Here is a 19,096-nt window from a genome sequence, read left to right as displayed (position 1 = left end):
AGTGCCTTCTATAGTTCAATAAATGTTGCAATGGTCACTCTTTTCTGGTATGTGGGCAGCATTCATTCCTTGCATCTCCTGGTCATTGGCCCAAAGTCACCCAGTTGGCTGTCATGCCTAAAGAAGGACTAGAACTCACTGTCTCCTGGTCATTGGCCCAAAGTCACCCAGCTGGCTTTCATGCCTAAAACGGGACTAGAACTCACAGCTTCCTGGTTTTTAGCCTTGTGCCTTCACCACTAAACCAGACTAGATCTTCTGACATATCTTCTCACTGTTGAGAAATCTAGAACAAATGAATATTTTCTGAAGTTATTATTTCCAGTGTCCTCTTGGTTTCTGAAAAGTAACATGATAGAATTTGTGTTCCAATGTGAAGTAATGTGTGATATAATACAGGTAGTCCTCGGCTTACAACCACAACGGACCCCCAATATTTCTGTTGCTAAGCGAGACATTGGTTAAGGGAGTTCGGCCCCATTTTACGACCTTCCTCGCTGCAGTTGTCAAGCGAGCCACTGCCATTGTGGCTAGAGAAGGACTAGAATTCACCATCTCCTGGTCATTGGCCCAAAGTCACCCAGTTGGCTGTCATGACTGAAACAGGACTAGAATTCACTGTCTCCTGGTGATTGACCCAAAGTCACCCAGTTGGCTGTCATGACTGAGGCAGGACTAGAAATCACTAGAAACCACACAGGTTTGTTACTTTGGTAGTGGAGCACTTGTTTTTCAAGAATTTTCCATCATTTCCTCGGCGGATGAGGATATCCAGGAAGGGTGGTCCGGTGTTATTTTCTTCTTCCTGTGTGAATTTTATTCCTTTGAAGATGTTATTGGTTTTGTCATGTATCTTCCTTAGTTGTTCCTTTTGTTTGGTATCATGACAAAGGTATTGTCTACATCGGAGGTAGGGGACTATGGTCCTTTCATGACCTGCGGACTTCAACTCCCAGAATTCCTGAGGAAGCATGGGGAACTATGCCCCTTTGATGACCTGTGGACTTCAACCCCCAGAATTCCTGAGGCAGCATAGGGAACTATGTCCCTTTCATGACCTGTGGACTTCAACTCCCAGAATTCCTGAGGCAGCATGGGGAACTATGTCCCTTTCATGACCTGTGGACTTCAACCCCCAGAATTCCTGAGGCAGCATGGGGAACTATGTCCCTTTCATGACCTGTGGACTTCAACCCCCAGAATTCCTGAGGCAGCATGAGGGAACTATGTCTCTTTCATGACCTGTGGACTTCAACCCCCAGAATTCCTGAGGCAGCATGGGGAACTATATCCCTTTCATGACCTGTGGACTTCAACTCCCAGAATTCCTGAGGCAGCATGGGGAACTATGTCCCTTTCATGACCTGTGGACTTCAACCCCCAGAATTCCTGAGGCAGCATGGGGAACTATGTCCCTTTCATGACCTGTGGACTTCAACCCCCAGAATTCCTGAGGCAGCATGAGGGAACTATGTCTCTTTCATGACCTGTGGACTTCAACCCCCAGAATTCCTGAGGCAGCATAGGGAACTATGTCCCTTTCATGACCTGTGGACTTCAACTCCCAGAATTCCTGAGGCAGCATGGGGAACTATGTCCCTTTCATGACCTGTGGACTTCAACCCCCAGAATTCCTGAGGCAGCATGGGGAACTATGTCCCTTTCATGACCTGTGGACTTCAACTCCCAGAATTCCTGAGGTAGCATGGCTATCTCAGGAATTCTGGGAGTTGAAGTCCACAAGTCATAAAAAGGCCAACTCTAGTTTATTCTCTTTCCCAGATACAACATTATCTGTTTGGTAGGTTCACTAAGGTCGATCTGCCCTTCATGATGGGGTATGGATTTCTCCGGCTGCCCTAAATTTAGCAATTGTTTACAGCCGGATCATTTGATATTAGACCGGTTTGGAAGTTGTGGGAGGAAGGGTGGAAGGGAGGGAGGGCTACCGTTTGAAATAAATACAAGAGGGAAGAAATGCCATCATATTTTCATCCCTTCACTCAGATGACATGGAAACCAGAGCAGTCATAGAGCAACCGTGTTGGGTGCTGGCACAAAACGTCATATATCCAGGAAGCTAAGCAGATCGGGTTTTGTTTGGATGAGGCACCACCTGGAAAGTAGGACTGGAGCTCACCATCTCCTGGTGATTGGCCCAAAATCACCCAGTTGGCTTTCATGCCGAAGGTAGGACTAGAACTCACCATCTCCTGGTGATTGGCCCAAAGTCATCCAGCTGGCTTTCGTGCCTAAGGTGGGTCTCGAACTCACCAACTCCTAGTGATTGGCTCAAAATCACCTAGTCAGCATTCCTGCCTAAGGAGGGACTAGAACTCACCATCTCCTGGTGTTTGGCCAAAGTCACCCAGCTGGCTTTCGTGCCTAAGGTGGGACTAGAACTCACCATCTCCTGGTGTTTGGCCAAAGTCACCCAGCTGGCTTTCGTGCCTAAGGTGGGACTAGAACTCACCAACTCCTAGTGGCTCAAAAGTCACCTAGTCAGCATTTCTGTCTAACATAATACGTTATCTCTTGTTCTATGTCCGGATACCTAGCTGCATTTTTAGTTACTGCATTGAGATTAATTAAATCCTGCCCAAAATTCATGCCGAGTGGGACAAGCTTTCTAAATCTGAATTATAAACATTTAAAAAATAAAACAAAACAGCTGAGATACCTCATAGGGGAAGTGCTTCATCCCATTCAGAGGCGGGTTTTACATAATTTTACCACCGGTTCACCGCGCACGATTCACCCAAACCGGTCCAAACTGGCTGAATTGATCCCATTAATAATTTTCGTGATTCTTTTTTTGCTACTTTTTCATCTCTGCAAGGGCTTTGCGGCCAGTACGTGACAGTCTGCCTTCACCGTCATTGCGTGGGAATTTCGTGGCCGTTTTTGGCAGTGATTTTAGGGCCCAACCCAGGGGTGAAATGCTCCCGGTTCGAACCGAATCGTCTGATCCGGTAGCGATGGCAGTGGGTGGTTCGGAGAACCAGTAGCAAAAATCCCTGCCCCCCCCTCCATGCCCAGCTGAGCCATGCAATCATCAGAGGCTTTTAAAATTTATTTTTAAAAGCATTTTTTCTACAACCTCTTTGGCCAAAAAAAATGCTTTTAAAAGTAAAAAAAAAGCCTCTGATGATCGAGCGGCTCAGCTGGGATCGTCAGAGGCTTTTAAAAGCTTTTTTTTAACAACCTCTTCAACCGAAGAGGTTGTAGAAAAAATGGTTTTAAAAGTTAAAAAAACAAAAAGGCCACGCCCACTCAGTCACATTACCTCCACCCAAGCCACGCCCACAGAACCGGTAGTAACAAATTTGACATTTCACCACTGGCCCAACCTCTGCTTTTCTACAGTAGATATCTCTGCAGCTGGATCCCATGCGGTTGGGAATGATGGGAGTTGCGATCTGGGGCACCTGGAGGATGTCTAGTTGTGCCATCGCTTCACGGACAAACCTTTGCTGTATTTGAGAAATATTCATGAATGTTCAATCTTGCACTATAATAATACATTGGTTATATTTTAAAATGGTTTAATTCTCTGCTTTGAAGGCTCCCTTTTCAAACAGAATTTTTTAAATGCAAAAATGGTTAACGCCTGCCCTCTGGTGTTCACATCTATAAGAGAAAAAATCAGAATATGCTCATTTCTGGATGTTTTTTTTTTAAAAGAAACACACATTCTAGGGCTATTCGATCTAAGCTGCAAATACAGATAGTCCTCATTTTACGACAATTGAGCCCAAAATGTACGTTGTTAAGTGAGACCGTTGTTAAGTGAGTTTTGCCCCATTTCATGACATTTTTTGCCATGATTTGTTAAGGGAATCACGGCAGTTGTTTAAAGCGAGTAACGCGGTCGTTAAGCGAATCTGTACTCCCCATTGACTCTGCTTGTCAGAAGGTCGCAAAACCACCTGGGACACTGCCACCGTCATAAGTATGAGTCAGCAGTCAAGCGGCTGAGTTCTGATCATGTGACCATGGGGATGCTGCAACGGTCGTGAGTGGGGAAAAAAAAAGTCATAAGTCACTTTTTCCAGTGATGTTGTGACTTGGAGCGGTCACTAAATGAACTGTTGTAAGTCCAGGACTGCTTGTAAAAAGACTAGAGCAGTGATGGCTAACCTTTTTGCCATTGCGTGCCAAAAGGGGGGGGGGGTCGCACGGGGGGCCTTTCTTGGAGCCTGGGGAGAGTGAAAAACGGGCCTTCCAGTCCCACCAGAAGTCGGCAAATGGGCCGTTTCTGGCCTCCAGAGGGCCTCCAGGGTGGTGGGGAAGGCTGTTTTTGCCCTCCCCAGGCGCCTAGAGAGCCTCTGGAGCCTTGGGAAAGTGAAAAATGGGCCTCCCCCACCAGAGGCCCTCCGGAGGCCGGAAAAAGACTGTTTCCCGATTTCCGGTGGGCCAGGAAGGCCCGAAAATCAGCTGGCTGGCACGTGCATGCTCACCGTAGCTGAGCGAGGGCAACGCTTGCATGCCCACCACTATGGCTCCGTGTGCCACCTGTGTCACGCGTGCCATAGTTTTGCCATCACGGGACTAGAGAAATGAAAAACTTTAAACTTTTAACCTTGCGCCCTCTAGTGGCCCCATGGATGTTTGCAGCCCAATCTGGTGGCTGCATCATTTTCATGCCGTGGTTTACGTTCGATTGATTATTTATCATTAAGTTGGTGTCAAAATTTAATGACCGTCCGGAGAAATTTTCTCCAGAAAGGATTACAAAAATTATGTTCAAAAGACTGTGCAATTGGCTGGGACTTTATCCTTACAGGGTTTGTGATGCGAAAATAAATTTAATCCCCTTTAACTCCCAATTAGTGGCAGAGCAAATAATATGATGTGCAAAGTTGTCAGCTAGGCGTAAGAGAAATAGTCTGTTAAAATAAACGATGATAAATAAAACCTACTTTGGTTGATTTTTTTAAAAAAATCATAAAATCTAAAACGAGATGTAAAATAGCCACCGAGTTGGGCTCGCACAATATCCTAGACTGGACAAGAAGGGAGTTGGGTTTGGGGTATTATGCAAAGCACAACTCGCATCCCAGGTTGTCCTAGTGATGAAGGCACCAGTCAGAGGTTGTGAGTTTTAGTTCCACTTTAGACATGAATGCTGATGGGGTTACTTTGGGCCAATCACCAGGAGAGGGTGAATCCTAGTCCCACCTCGGCATGAGAGCCAGTTGGGTGGCCCAATCACCAGGCATGAAAGTTGCCTGAGTAGCTTTGAGCCAATCACCAGGAGAGGGTGAATTCTAGTCCCTCTGTCAACTTGCAAAGCTTTCAAGTTGCCATGAACAGGAGGGAGGGAGAACCGAAGTGAATTCCATACATTCTTTCTGACCGCAATCAGAAGGAGGGTGTTGGGTTTCACAGCCAGCCAAAGGGGTTAATTGGAGAATGTGATTTATGACATGGCAAGAGAAGAGGGGAGAGACAGGGTCATAGGGGAACGTAAATCTACGTGGGATCAGTCCTAACTGCATCCGAGTATTGCCGGAATGTTGCTCCTAATCAATGACTATATTTCCTTTGAAGTTTGGATCATGGCTCATGAATTAATTAGGGCATCTTTCGGAAACTTGACACCTTCCTCGGCATGAGAGCCAGTGGCCCAATCACCAGGCATGAAAGGCACCTGAGTAACTTTGAGCCCAATCACCAGGAGACGGTGAATTCTAGTCCCACTTCAGCATCAGAGCAAGCTGGGTAGCCCAATTACCAGGCGCCCCATTTTCACTGGCAGAGGGCTGCAGGAAGCTGTTACAGCCGAAAATGGAACTCAGGACCCTGTTTTCGCTGGCAGAGCGATTGAGCCATCACAGGAGCCCCCGACACAAGTGACTTCAAGCTGGCCATGCCCACCCCAACCACGTCCACCCCCACCAAGGTCAAACACAACCCTAATGCAGCCCTCAATGAAATTGAGCTTGATACCCCTGCTCTACATCTAATGGAATCATATAGAGTTGAAAGGGACTTCAAAGATCATCAGTCCAACCAGGGGTGAAATCCTACCGGTTCGGACCGGTTTGGGTGAACTGCTAGGGATTATGAGCATCAGTTCGTCGAACCGGTAGTAATTACCCCTCCTTGGCCCTACCCACACCCAGCCAGTCGCCGCTCACCTTTTCCGGCTGCTCGATGTTCCACAGAATTCAATGTTAAATGCAGCAGAGAGAATGCTAACTTTTCTCCCTCCATTCAGAACGGAACTGCTGCAGCCTGTCCCTGACTGGGATGGTGGGGAATGGAAGGATTTATATATCTTCCTTGCAGACAGCTGGTCACTTGCATCCTTTTAGAGGGTCGTTGAAGCACTTGGAGGTTTATCTGTGTCCTCGAGGTCACCGGAGTACTGCAAATGGTTCCTGTAGTCTGCAATTTTCTCTCTGGAAATCCATTCCTATTCCTATACCTGTTGTGGTCCGCCAGCAGCCTGCGGAGCTGGCAGCGGAGTCGGACAGTGAGGAGGCTGGGGAGGAACATGGGCCAGTCCTGGAGTCTGGGGAAGGCTCGGACAAGAGCTCTGCGTCGGAGGCAGAGCAAGGGCCAGGGCCATCTGGGAGTGATGCGCGGACTCCGGAGCCTCCAGATTCGACATCAGAGAGGGAGAGGAACAGGACGAGCCTGTTCCTAGTGCATGCATGTGAAGAGCTGCCAGAAGGCAAGAACAGTTAAAACAAAAGGGACGACTCAGAAGTAAGGCTTGGAGATGATTGGCCCCTCCCATAAGGCTTAAAAGAGGAGCAAAGGCACATGGGCCCTTTGCAGGAAAGCAACGTTGTTAATTCTGTTCCCAGTCGGCATCTCTGTTTGATTCTGGACTCCGTGTGGCTTTGCTAAGTAGGTCTTTGGCAGAGCGTCAAGGGAGATAAAGGTTGGTGATTATCCCAAAGGACTTCTCCCGAAGGACTTTTTGCAACGAATTGGGACTCAGCTGTGAATGACCGTAATTCACAGCTGTTACAATAAAGAAGGTTTTTGGGACTACTCGTGTGTTTTAACGACTCAGGAAGCTGAGGCCACAACACCACCATTCAAAGGGGGCTCATCCCAAATGGTACAGCTAAAAGTCTGTAGAGATTCTCGGTCATCCAAGGTCACAGTTGTCCCAAAGGTGTTTTTTTCAGGAGGCAACTGGTTCTTTGTTTTTTTTTTCTTTTGAAGACGTTTCGCTTCTCATCCGAGAAGCTTCTTCAGCTCTGACAGGGTAGCAGGGAATGGAAGCGAAACGTCTTCAAAAGAAAACAAAAGAAAACAAAATACCAGAAAGTCCAGTTGCCTCCTGAAAAAACACCGTTGACCTGGATGACTGAGAATCTACACAGAACTTTCCCCCCCCCAAAAAGAAACAACACAATTTTTTTAAAAAAAATTCATTTCCCGTGGGTCTTAAGTGCGAGCGTCAACAAAGGAAAAAGCCGTGTCAGAAACCAACGCCCCGAAGGAAAAATTGTGCATGTATTTGGTACAAAGAAACAGAAGATATAACGTTACATTCTGTTTGGGGGAAAAAAGTCGAGAGGAATTTCATCCATCGTTTCCTGCTCCTTCCCACCCGCGAATAAATACACTTGCAGATTTTAAAGAGGAAGGAAGCCAAAGAACCGGGCGTTAGAATAGCCAAAGATCTTTGTTCAACGAAATGCACACCTATGTACACAGGTTTTTTTTTTTTTTTGTAAACAATAAAATAGAAAGGTTTAGAAAACATCTGTCCAACACAAAAGCAGAGGACGTCTTCGTTTTTCCGTTGGGTCAGCGATGGCGAATTTTTAGCCTGATGTATGAAGTTCGGACAAGCCCACAATTTTAGAATGACATATTATATACTTCTGAAAAAATCAAGCGTCCGTTTTTTTTTTCCTCGAATGCCACGTCTCTTCTTTCCGTCCCCTCACTTCTGCATTCTTGTACTTGAAAATCAACCTCTACGGATAGTCCTCGACGTACAACAATTCATTTAGTGACCGTTCAGAGTTACAACGTTTTTCAGTCAATCTTGGCGACTTCTAAGATGGCCGGACTTCAACTCCCAGAATTTCCCTAGTCCGCCCATCTTTAAAGTTACCAAAATTGGGGGAAAAAAACCCCAAACAAACCCTGATTTAGAAGATGGCAGAAGGAGAGTTTTTCTGAAAGGGCTGCATAAAATTCGACAAAGTTAGAAATAATTCTTTGTGACATGGCAGGTAGTCCTCGACTTATAACAGCTTGCTTAGTGACCAAAGTTGCAACGGCCCCGAAAAAAAGTGAGCTTGGACCATTTTTCAGATTTACGACTGTTGTAAGCCTCCCCGTGATCATGCGAGCAAAATTCAGACCCTTGGCCACCGGTTCGTATTTATGACGGTCGCAATGTCCCAAGGTTGTGTGATCCCCTTTTGTGACGTCCTGACAAGCAAAGTCCATGGGGAAGCCAGATTCACTTAACAACCGTGTCATTAACTTAACACCAGCAGTAAATTCACTTAACGACTGTGGTAAGAATGGTCGTGAAATGAGTCAAAATTCACTTTAAAAATGTTTCACTTAGCATAAACAGATATTTTGGGCTCAATTGTGATCGTAAGTCGAGGACTACCTGCATTATTGTCCATTATTGGCCCTCCTGTTAGGCAGTGAGGAGGTAGCCCAGTCGCACCTCACATCTGGCCTGAAAGATATGCAACTGATTTATGAGTTGTTGAATTCCGAATCATGAATTTTGTCCGGAATGGTAGAGGGTCTCATGCTTGAGCAAGGGGTTGGAATAGAAGACCTCCGAGGTCCCTTCCGATTCTGTTATTCTGCATTTATTTTTATTCTGTGGGATAGTTAGGATTAGGAACCCTTGTGCCAAATCACTTGGCAAAATGCAATGTCCACGGAGTTGAGTGAGTTCCCTGTTCTAGTACAAGTGGAATATTTTGGGGACAATTATTTCGGGCTAACTCGGAGCTGACAGTTCCAGGACATGTAGTACTTGAAAGAAAATAGAAATAACTACTCCAGTAAGTTATTAATTTGGCTTCCACCATCCATGACTCTGCTGCAGATTCTGGCTTGCAGTTTTGTCTTTTTTTCCCCCAATTAACTTAATGCATCGGATGAAGTCAGTTGTGACCTATGAAGTCAACAACAAAGAGGAGCTATTTTGTCGTTGGTTTTTGTTCCCCTGATGTTGTGATTTTCAACCTTAAAGATGTGAGGACTTCAGCTCCCAGAATTCCCTAGCTAGCATGCTGGCTGAGGGCTTCTGGGAGTTGAAGTCCAGACATCTTAGCATGACCAAACACTGTCCTAATGGGAAGGAAAGATGTATGGACTTCAACTCCCAGAATTCCCCAGCCAGCATGTTGACTGAGGAGTTCTGGGAGTTGAAGTCCAGAAATCTTAGCATGACCAAACATTGTCCTAATAAGAACGTAAAATGTGTGAAGACTTCAACTCCCAGAATTCCCCAGCTAGCATGTTGACTGAGGAATTCTGGGAGTTGAAGTCCAGAAATCTTAGCATGGCCAGACATTATCCTAATGCAGGGGTGTCAAACTCGCGTCGTCACGGCATCGTCACATGACATATCGGGACTTTTCCCCTCTTTGCTAAACTGGACGGGGGCGAGGCCAGCCAGTGACGCAACTGGCCCGTGGGCCGTGGGTTTGACACCCTTGTCCTAATGGGAAGGTAAGATGTGTGAGGACTTCCACTCCCAGAATTCCCTAGCTAGCATGCTTGCTGAGGAATTCTGGGAACTGAAGTCCAGACATCTTAGCAGTGCCAAATATTATCCTGATGGGAAGGTAAGAAATATCTTCTCAGGAGACCCCCAAGTTGCTTTGCAAGTAGAGAAATCTTGGAATAATTCAAGAATTTGTTAAATTTTCTTTTGTCCAAGGCGATGTATGGAATATTGTCTCTCCTCACAACATCCTCTAGTTCAGGGGTCTCCAATCTTGGCAACTTTAAGGCCTGTGGACTTCAACTCCTAGAATTCCTCAGCCAACAAAGCAAACCAAAGAATTCTGGGAGTTGAAGTCCACAGATGTTAAAGTTGCCAAGCAAAGTTGCCAAGCAAAGCTGGCTGAGGAATTCTGGGAGCTGAAGTCCACTGGTCTTAAAGTTGCCAAGCAAAGCTGGCTGAGGAATTCTGGGAGCTGAAGTCCACCGGTCTTTAAAGTTGCCAAGGTTGGACACTCCTGCTCTAGTCGACAACATGTGATGGTTTTGATTTAACAAAGAGTTAAGACTTGTCCTATTACGCTCGAACACATTTTTAAGGATGCTTTAGAATTTATCTCAATTTTCTTTCAGCTGATTTGATTGCTGGGGGGGGATCGAAACTGCTGAGAGAGCCATCATATTTTGCATTTTGCCACCTCGAGAGAGGCCAATTTGGGAAAAAACACCCAAAGACAGGAATTTCCTTTTGATTTTTTTTTTTTTTTTTAAATGAGATTTTCAAGGAAGGGGAAAATGCAACCAGGGACCCCCTCAGACCTCTCAGCCTGGAAAACGATGAACCAAAACAATCTTTTCCATCGAAAGACAGTAAAAAAAAAAACGGAGGGAAACAAGATTTTTGTTGTTGTTGAAAGAATCAAAATGTTTGACATAGCATAACGCTGATTACACAACTGAAAAACCTGCACAACATTTTCGAAGGAATATTCTGAGACCAAGAAACTCAAAACCTAGGTTGTAAGGCTCACTTACAACCGCTTGCAACTGTCCTCGACCCATAAAGCATCCGTTTAGTGACCGTTCAAAGTTACAACAGCCCTGGACAAATGATTTATGGCCATTTTTCAAATTTACGACCGTTGCCGTATCACCGTGGTCAGGCAATCAAAGATTCGGAAGCTGGGCAACTGTTCAGGGAGTTCGTGCCAGGTTTTACAGCCTTAACTTAACAACTTAACAACTTAACAGTGATTCACTTAGTTACTGTGGCAAGAAAGGTTGTAAAATGGGGCAGAATTCACTGAACAACGGCTTCACTTAGCAACCGAAATTTGGGGCTCAATTGTGGCCGTAAGTTGAGGACAAGCTGTATTTATCCTTCTCCACATCGTGGCCATCTGACTTTCTTTAGGTAACAGACTCAGTTTCCAACCAGGGTTATGATGTACTTGCTCTTTACTCATCGGAGACCAGGGTATGCATACCAATCAAAGAGAATATTTGTAGTTGAGGGTTAAATTGTGGGGTCCTTGGTGCTCTCTGAGCTTGGTGGTTTCCTTGCAGACCTTTTATGACCCAACTAGGTGACACCATCAATGCTAGAAAGGAGAGGGGTTGTATGTATAAAAACAGAGAGAAAACCCAACCCCCTTGCAGTACTGATGATGTTACCAACGTCTTGCAAGGAAACCACCCAGCTCGGAGACCGCCAAGACTCCGACAAAGGTGCGTGTTGTGTGTCAAATGGAAAATGGTGTCTTCTGTATGCAAAACATGGATTTCTACAGGGGTGGACTGCTGGGGGTTCGCAAGGGTTCGGGAGAACCTCTAGCTAAGATTCTGCGCAGTTCGGAGAACCCCCAAATCCCACTCCTGGCTGGCCCTGCCCACCCCTCCCCTCTCAGGAGTCCCCATGCGCCCCGTTTTCGATGCAGGTAAGTGCAGGGCGCGCACGGAGGCTCGGGGAGAGTGAAAAACGGGCCTACCGGAAATTCGGGCCTGTTTCCGGCCTCCAGAGAGTCTTCGGAGCTTGGGGAGGCTGTTTTCGCCATCCCGGAGGCTTGAGGAAAGCCTCCGGGGCCTGGGGAGGGCCAAAGTACCCCCTCCCCACCATGGTGCAGGAGGCCAACTAGGCCACGTCCACCCAGCAACAGGGCAGAGAACCCCTTGCTAAAATTTTTGAAGCCCACCCCTGGATTTCTACCAACGGGGTGTGACTACCTTGGTTAGTCTATCTGTCTCACTCACGGAGTGCACCAGCCTTTGTCAACCGAACACTTATAAGATGGAGACAAACCAAACGGGACCCAGAAAAGAATCCCGAACAGTCCCCATTAGCATCAAATATCCGTTTCTTTAAGCCCGCAAGATTCAGAGTCCGTCAGATCATCGTACATTTGATAGTCGATGCATTCCAAGAAGTCATTGGGGATGCCAATGGAAACCGACTCCACCTCTGTTTTGAAGGAGGCCGCCATGCCGCCCCGGAGGGAGCTCCCACGCATCTTGTGGGAGAGGCTGTTCATCGTCTCCTTCAGCTGGATGCTGGATTTGTGGAAGGGAGAAAATATCCTCCATCTCTTGAAGTTCAGAGTCCTTCTCTTGCTCGATCGTTCCAAGCTGCTGGAGTTCAATATGAAGGAGCCGCCGTTGAGTGTGGAGATCCGGGAACGGGGCTCCCTCTCCGAGTCCCGGCTGGAGCCGTTGATGGAGGCCGCTCGCCAAGGGTTCTCATAAACCCTCCAGATGGGCCTCCGACGACATTGGCACTTGAGCAGGCGGATGAAAGCTCGTTTGAACTCTTTGCTGGAGCAGGGGTAGATGATGGGGTTCACGCAGCTGTTGAAGTAGCCGAGCCAGAAGATAATCTTGAAGGCCATTTCTGAGGGCTTCAGGGAAGGGAAGAAGGAACCTGAAGGAAAAAAAAAAAAGATGGAAGAAGACTTGAGAAGGTGAAAGGGTCTTGCTAGGACAAAGCAGGAGCTCCATATCTTTCATGAAGAGGAGCTGGGAGTTGGGTGCTGAGCTCCATACTTTTCATGGAGGTGGGCTTGGGTGCTGAGCTCCATATCTTTCATGAAGAGGAGCTGGGGGTTGGGTGCTGAGCTCCATACTTTTCATGGAGGTGGGCTTGGGTGCTGAGCTCCATATCTTTCATGAAGAGGAGCTGGGGGTTGGGTGCTGAGCTCCATACTTTTCATGGAGGTGGGCTTGGGTGCTGAGCTCCGTACCTTTCATTAATAGGAGCTGGGGTTGAGGGCTGACCCTTCTGTGGGAGGTTTTGTTATCAAAATATATTTTATTCCTTATGCTCTTCCCATCTCCCTTTAACCCACCATGCACTGAGAAGGAGCATCTGTGCTAGGTAATTGACAGTCAAGCTGAAACTAAATCAAGTCAGGTTCGCCTGATACGCCAGTTGTGCCTCTTTCTGGATCGGGACTCCCTACGCACGGTCACTCAAGCACTCGTCACTTCTCGTCTGGACTATTGTAACACTCTCTACAGGGGCTCCCCTTGGGGTACACCCGGAGGCTCCAACTGGTGCAGAATGCGGCCGCGCGGGGGATTATGGGAGCGACAGGGCGCTCCCATGTGACTTCTCTCCTGCGCAAGCTGCATTGGCTTCCGGTGGACTTCCGGGTGCGCTTCAAGGTGTTGGTGATCACCTTTAAAGCGCTCCATGGCTTAGGGCCGGGGTACTTATGGGACCGCCTTCTGCCACCAATTGCCTCCCACCGGCCGATTCGCTCCCACAGAGAAGGCCTCCTCAGGGTGCCGTCGGCCAGACAATGTCGGCTGGCGACCCCCAGGGGGAGAGCCTTCTCTGTGGTGGCACCTACCCTCTGGAACAATCTACCCCCAGAGATACGAGTGATCCCAGACCTCCGGACTTTTCGTTGGGCCCTAAAAACCTATTTTTTTCAGTTAGCCAGGCTGTCCTGATTTTACGGCTGGTTTTAAAATTTGATATGGATTTTAATTGAAAAGTTTTAAATTACGGGCCAAATTTATTTAATTATTTTAAATTTATTTTTAACTTTTGTGTATAAATGTTTTTTATTTTGGCTGTTCACCGCCCTGAGTCCGAAAGGAGAAGGGCAGTATAGAAGTTTGAAAAATAATAAAAGTAAAAATAGCAAATGGGAGAATTTTTTTACTTAAACGTCCTTAAACCTCCAAATAAGTTACCCAGATGCAATCCACATATCAAAGGAGAAGGTCTCTGAACACAAACAGAGCTAATTAAAGCAGGCTCCCAGCGGAACTTCATGTTCACAAAAGTAAGTGTTATGGATGATATATACCTATACACACCCATGCCCCTCAATGTTCTGCCCCAGCTACGGCCCCCAAAGAACGCAGCACACACAAAGTCCATACAAACCTTAGTTTACTAATTAAGGACTACTAATGAGCTTTCTTAGTAGTTGTTCGAACACAAGTACAGTTTAAATCGGTCTTTTCTGAACAAGGGCTGTTAATTTAACTTCATTAACAGCCGACAAGAATCCAAAGAATAATAACTCAATTCTGAGGCACGGTATTTCAGATAACCGTAATCTTACTGTGGTTGGCAGAATGCCCAGAAGCAATTTGCAGGAAAACTGACAAGAGAGAAACAAGAGCCGAATGAAACATTTCTGGAATCAAGACGCGAAGGAATATGAACGAAGTTGTTTCCTGCAAATTGCCTCAGTCGTCGTCCTTCCTTAAATAGGCTAAGGGAGTGGCCAATTAGCCCCAAGCCTTACTCTCGAGGAGACCTCCTCCTGAGGAGCCATTCCTGCCTTTTGGCAACTCTGCGCGCCCGTGCATTGAGAAGAGGCTCCTCCTCTTCGTCCTCTTCACTTATGGGAGCTCCTGGAGGTTCTGAAGGCCCTGGCTGAATCCCTGCCTCTGGCACCACATCTTCTCCAGCCTCCTCACTGTCTGACTCGAGCGCCAGCTGCACAGGCTGCTGGCGCAGCACGACACCAGCCTCCTCGCTGTCGGAATCAGCTACTAACTTCACAGGCCGCTGACGGGCCACAATACTCAAGTATTACAGTAAAATCACCACATATACATTTCCACACCCAGGACAAACTTCCCTATAAAACAGCCTCTCTCTCTACCTCATTTTCTCTGGAGCTGCCCCTATAAGCAAACCTCAGTTTGGATTTCATTTTTATTTATTCTTGTGCAATCCTGGTTTGAGTTGGAACCCCAAATTGGAACCCCGAGTTATTCTGACACTACAAGACCACAACGGCAGTGAATTTTCCTACTCAGAAGATTGTGATCACTGGGACAATATTGTCATGAATATTGACAACTCAGTTGTCAAGCCTCTGAGTTTTGATCACATGGGGATCAAATGGGGAGAGTGCAATGGCTGTAAGTATGAAAAACAGTCACAAGATAGTTTTTTCCCCAGCCCCGTTGTAACTTCGAATAGTCACTAAATGAACCTGATGTGAATAAAGTAGGAATTATAGCAAATAAGAAATAATGTGAATAAAATAGGAATCATACAGAGTCAGATATATGGGCTCTGGGGGACCCTCTCTATTCACATTATTATAAGGGGAAGATGTGCTTAGATACATGAACTCTGAGAGACCCTCTCTATTCACATTATTATAAGAGAGGAAAGTGCTTGTTGGAGATTACATTAACAAACAGTTAAACCCCATTAAGTGGTAATATATCTTCTGAGACCTAGCTGTCACGAAAGGACTGCCATATGGAAAAACATCTGAGTGACCTCACTATGAATGACACAAAGACCTATATGTTACAAAGAGTTACTTAATCCAATAAATTTACCCAAGGACAGTAGTAACTCTCCCATTAGCAACTCCGAGCACTTAAGAAAAGTTGTGTGGCTAAGATAATTTTATAAACTAAAATTAATGCTTTAAGTAATTATCCAATGTATGTAACCATATAGGGAAAATCGGATGTATGATCTCATGATTAACCATATATGGAAAATGTATGATCTCACTGAATTCTTTGTTTTAGAAATGTATAAAATGGTTGAATCAGAGTTCTCTCCTTGTTCAAAGCTTCAGGTACAAAACTGGCTCTGAACCTTGCGCAATAAAACTGTCTCTGGCTGACCTAGGAATGTTGCTTGGTCCTTCCATTCCACAACAAACCTACGGAGAAATTTTCTGACCGTGAGAATAATCAACCCATGGAACAGAAGTTTCCTTCGGAAGTTGTGGGAGCTTCATCACTGGAAGCTTTCAAGAAGAGACTGGACTCTTCTTGAAAGGGAATATTTCATCTTACATGTCTTGACAGCAGCGAGAATTGTATTTGCACAATATTGGAAAAATGAGGAAACCCCTACGGATGAAAATATAATTAAAAAAAAAATTAGAATGCGCAGAAATGGATAGGTTGACACTAAAGATAAAGGATAAGGAAGATACAGAATATTTCTTAACGTGGGGTTTGTTTTATCAATGGTTAGACAATAGAGGTAGAAATTAGAAGATGAAAGATCACTACTACTGGTATGTACAAGTAAAGGATGATAGATTATCACTATGTATAAATAAATAACATTATTATTATTATCTTTATTCATTAAATATGAAACTCAGTCAACTGAGCATTCAAAAATGCGTCACAAATACCATTGACTGGTGCTAATGGTTGATACGGGTTGCTGCCAGCGTCCTAGGTATCAACCAAGTACCTTCTTCAGGTGTACGATGTTCCGAGTAGCACAGTTTTTTGCAGTTCTGCTTGTGTTATTGCAGGAAGCTGCCATTTCTTGATGTGTTTTGTAAAATTCTTGGACATGGTACCAAGTGCCCCGATGACAATGGGTATCACTGTGACATGTTTCATCCATAGCCGTGTAATTTCGATGGCCAGGTTGCGATATTTCGTGATTTTTTTTCCAGTTCTTTTTCGACTTTGTTATCTCCTGGTATCACGATGTCAATAAATTGTACGTTTCGGTTTTCGACAACTGTGACATCTGGCGTGTTGTGTTCCAAGTGACGATCCGTCTGTATTCGAAAGTCCCACAAGATCTTCACCTTCTCATTTTCGATAACTTTTTCTACTTTATGTTCCCATGACTTTTTGGATACAGGAAAGTCGTATTTTTTACATAATGACCAGTGGATTAATTTAGCAACTCGATCATGTTTAGCTTTGTAATCAGTTTGTGCGATTTTGCTGCATTCACATATTAAATGTGAAACAGTTTCGACTTTGTTGTTGCAAAGTCAGCAGTTTGGATTGTCGGTGGATTTTTGCATCTTTGCTTTCATGGCCTTAGTTTGTAGTGCTTGTTCTTGAGCAGCCAGTATTAAACCTTCTCTTTCATTCTTTCTTTCTTTCTTTCTTTCTTTCTTTCTTTCTTTCTTTCTTTCTTTCTTATTTATTTATTTATTCATTTATTCATTTATTCATTTATTCATTTATTCATTTATTCATTTATTGGTTCGATTTATATGCCGCCCTTTTCCGGAGACTCAGGGCGGCTTACAATGCGTTAAGCAATAGCCTTCATACTTTTGTATATTTTATACAAAGTCAGCTTATTGCCCCCACAATCTGGGTCCTCATTTTACCTACCTTAGAAAGGATGGAAGGCTGAGTCAACCTTGAGCCTGGCGAGATTTGAACTTGCAGTAATTGCAGGCAGCTGATGTTACTTAACAGCACTTTAGTCTGCTGCGCCACCAAGGCTCTTGATGGTTCCCATCTTAAGTTGTCATCACATTTTCCTTCAATGTTTTTCAAGTGCTGTCCATGCAAAGCTTTGGTTTTCCATCTATTTAATCTGTCATCCAGCTGTTTTTCCTTATATTCTGCCTTTGTTTCTGTTTTTGTTTCTGTTTCTATTGTTGTTGTTGTTGTTGTTGTTGTTGTTATTGTTGTTGTTGTTGTTGTTGTTGTTGTTATTATTATTATTATTATTATTATTATTATTATTATTATTATTATTATTATTATTATTATGTAAATTGACCCAGACCATACACTGTTTATTAAGCACTTATGTATACCAAACAAAAACGTATAAAATTTAAAGAAAAAGAAGAGACTGGACTCCCATTTGTCAGAAATGATGTAGGGTCTCCTGCTTCGGCAGGGGGTTGGACTAGATGACCTACAAGGTCCCTTCCAACTCTGTTAATCTGTAACCTTTGTCATTCCAGATTTCTATCCAAAATGTAATGCCGCTCTCTTCCAGCAGGGGGCTCCCATGCCCTGTTCCAAACGAACCAGCGATTGCCCTGAGGAGTTCTAAAAATAACTTTCTGACTCAGCCCAAATGCCTTTTAATTTTAGATGAATCATGATTCTGCGTGACTCTATTGTGAATTCATATTATGGGTTACAAAGCCGAGGCTAGCAAGGAATCAGGGCTAAATCCGAGTGTCAAAGAAGCCCGAAAGGGATCGGTTGACATTTAGAGGCCCTAAAAGCTTCCAAAAGCTCCCAAAATGAGACGGGGGGAGGAAACACGCGAGCTCATCCTCGTAATAATTTTATTTTTTTATTATTTCGTATCAAGTTCCTAAAATGGGGCGGAAGTTGAAATCTACCCATCTTAAAAAGACGCCGAGATGGAGAAAACCTTTGATTTAAGGAAGAAACTTGTTTTTGTAGGGCGTCATCAATAGGCAGTCCTCGATTTACAACCTTTCGTTTTAGTGGCCATTCAAAAAATGACAACGGCACTGATAAAAGCGACTTGTGGCCGTTTCTCACACTTGCGACCGTTGCAGCATCCCCGTGGTCACGTGGCCGAAGTTCAGACGCTTGACAACGGTCTCGTATTTATGACGGTCAAAGTGTTGTGGGGTTAGGAGTGGGGCGGTGGCCTAGAGGTGGAGCGCTCGCCTCATAATCAGGAGGCTGTGAGTTTGATCCTAGATAGGGGCAGATATTTCTCTCTCTGGATAAACTGAGAATGTATCTGCTGAACAAAACTCCGCATTGGCGACAGGGAAGGGCATCCGGCCAGTAAACACTCGGCTCCATTCAGTTGCCCAGACTCCACCCCGCAAGGGATTATGGGGTCGTTAAAAGGAGATGATGAAAGTGTTGTAGAGTTACGTGATCCCCCATTGCGACCTTCTGACAAGCGAAGTCAACGGATTCACTTAACAACCGTGTTACGAACTTATCAATTGCAGTGATTCGCTTAACCAGAGTTTCAAGAAAGGTCGTAAAATGGGGCAAAACTTGCTTGACAACTGTCTCACTTAGCAACGGACATTTGCTATCGTTCACTGTCAATTTGGGCTACAGTTCATTGAAAACATTGTCGTTGCTCGGCAGGTCCCGAATGTGACCATGGCAACTTCGAATCTGGGTCGTAAGTCCCATTTTTCGTACCGATTATAACTTTGTTAAGAGACTGGTCGTAAATCAAGGACTTCCTGTACTCAAT

The 19,096-nt window shown here is 45.1% G+C and overlaps 1 protein-coding gene across 1 annotated transcript in view; it reads right to left on the bottom strand.

Annotated features, from left to right (window-relative positions):
• Positions 1-7,449: 7,449 nt before the first annotated feature.
• ADRA1D (adrenoceptor alpha 1D) overlaps positions 7,450-19,096 on the bottom strand; it is a 59,494-nt gene continuing 47,847 nt past the window's right edge. The window contains exon 2 of the mRNA XM_070948678.1: positions 7,450-12,592. Coding sequence (XP_070804779.1) covers positions 12,021-12,592 — 572 coding nt within the window. The 3' untranslated portion in view covers positions 7,450-12,020. The remainder of the gene's footprint in view (positions 12,593-19,096) is intronic.

The sequence above is a fragment of the Pituophis catenifer genome, unplaced genomic scaffold (assembly GCF_029215685.1).
Source record: "Pituophis catenifer annectens isolate HBS135680 unplaced genomic scaffold, rPitCat1.0.hap2 SCAF_8, whole genome shotgun sequence".
Classification (NCBI taxonomy): domain Eukaryota; kingdom Metazoa; phylum Chordata; class Lepidosauria; order Squamata; family Colubridae; genus Pituophis; species Pituophis catenifer.
The sequence above is the reverse complement of the archived record's forward strand: the minus strand, read 5'-3'. Positions and strand labels throughout refer to the sequence as shown.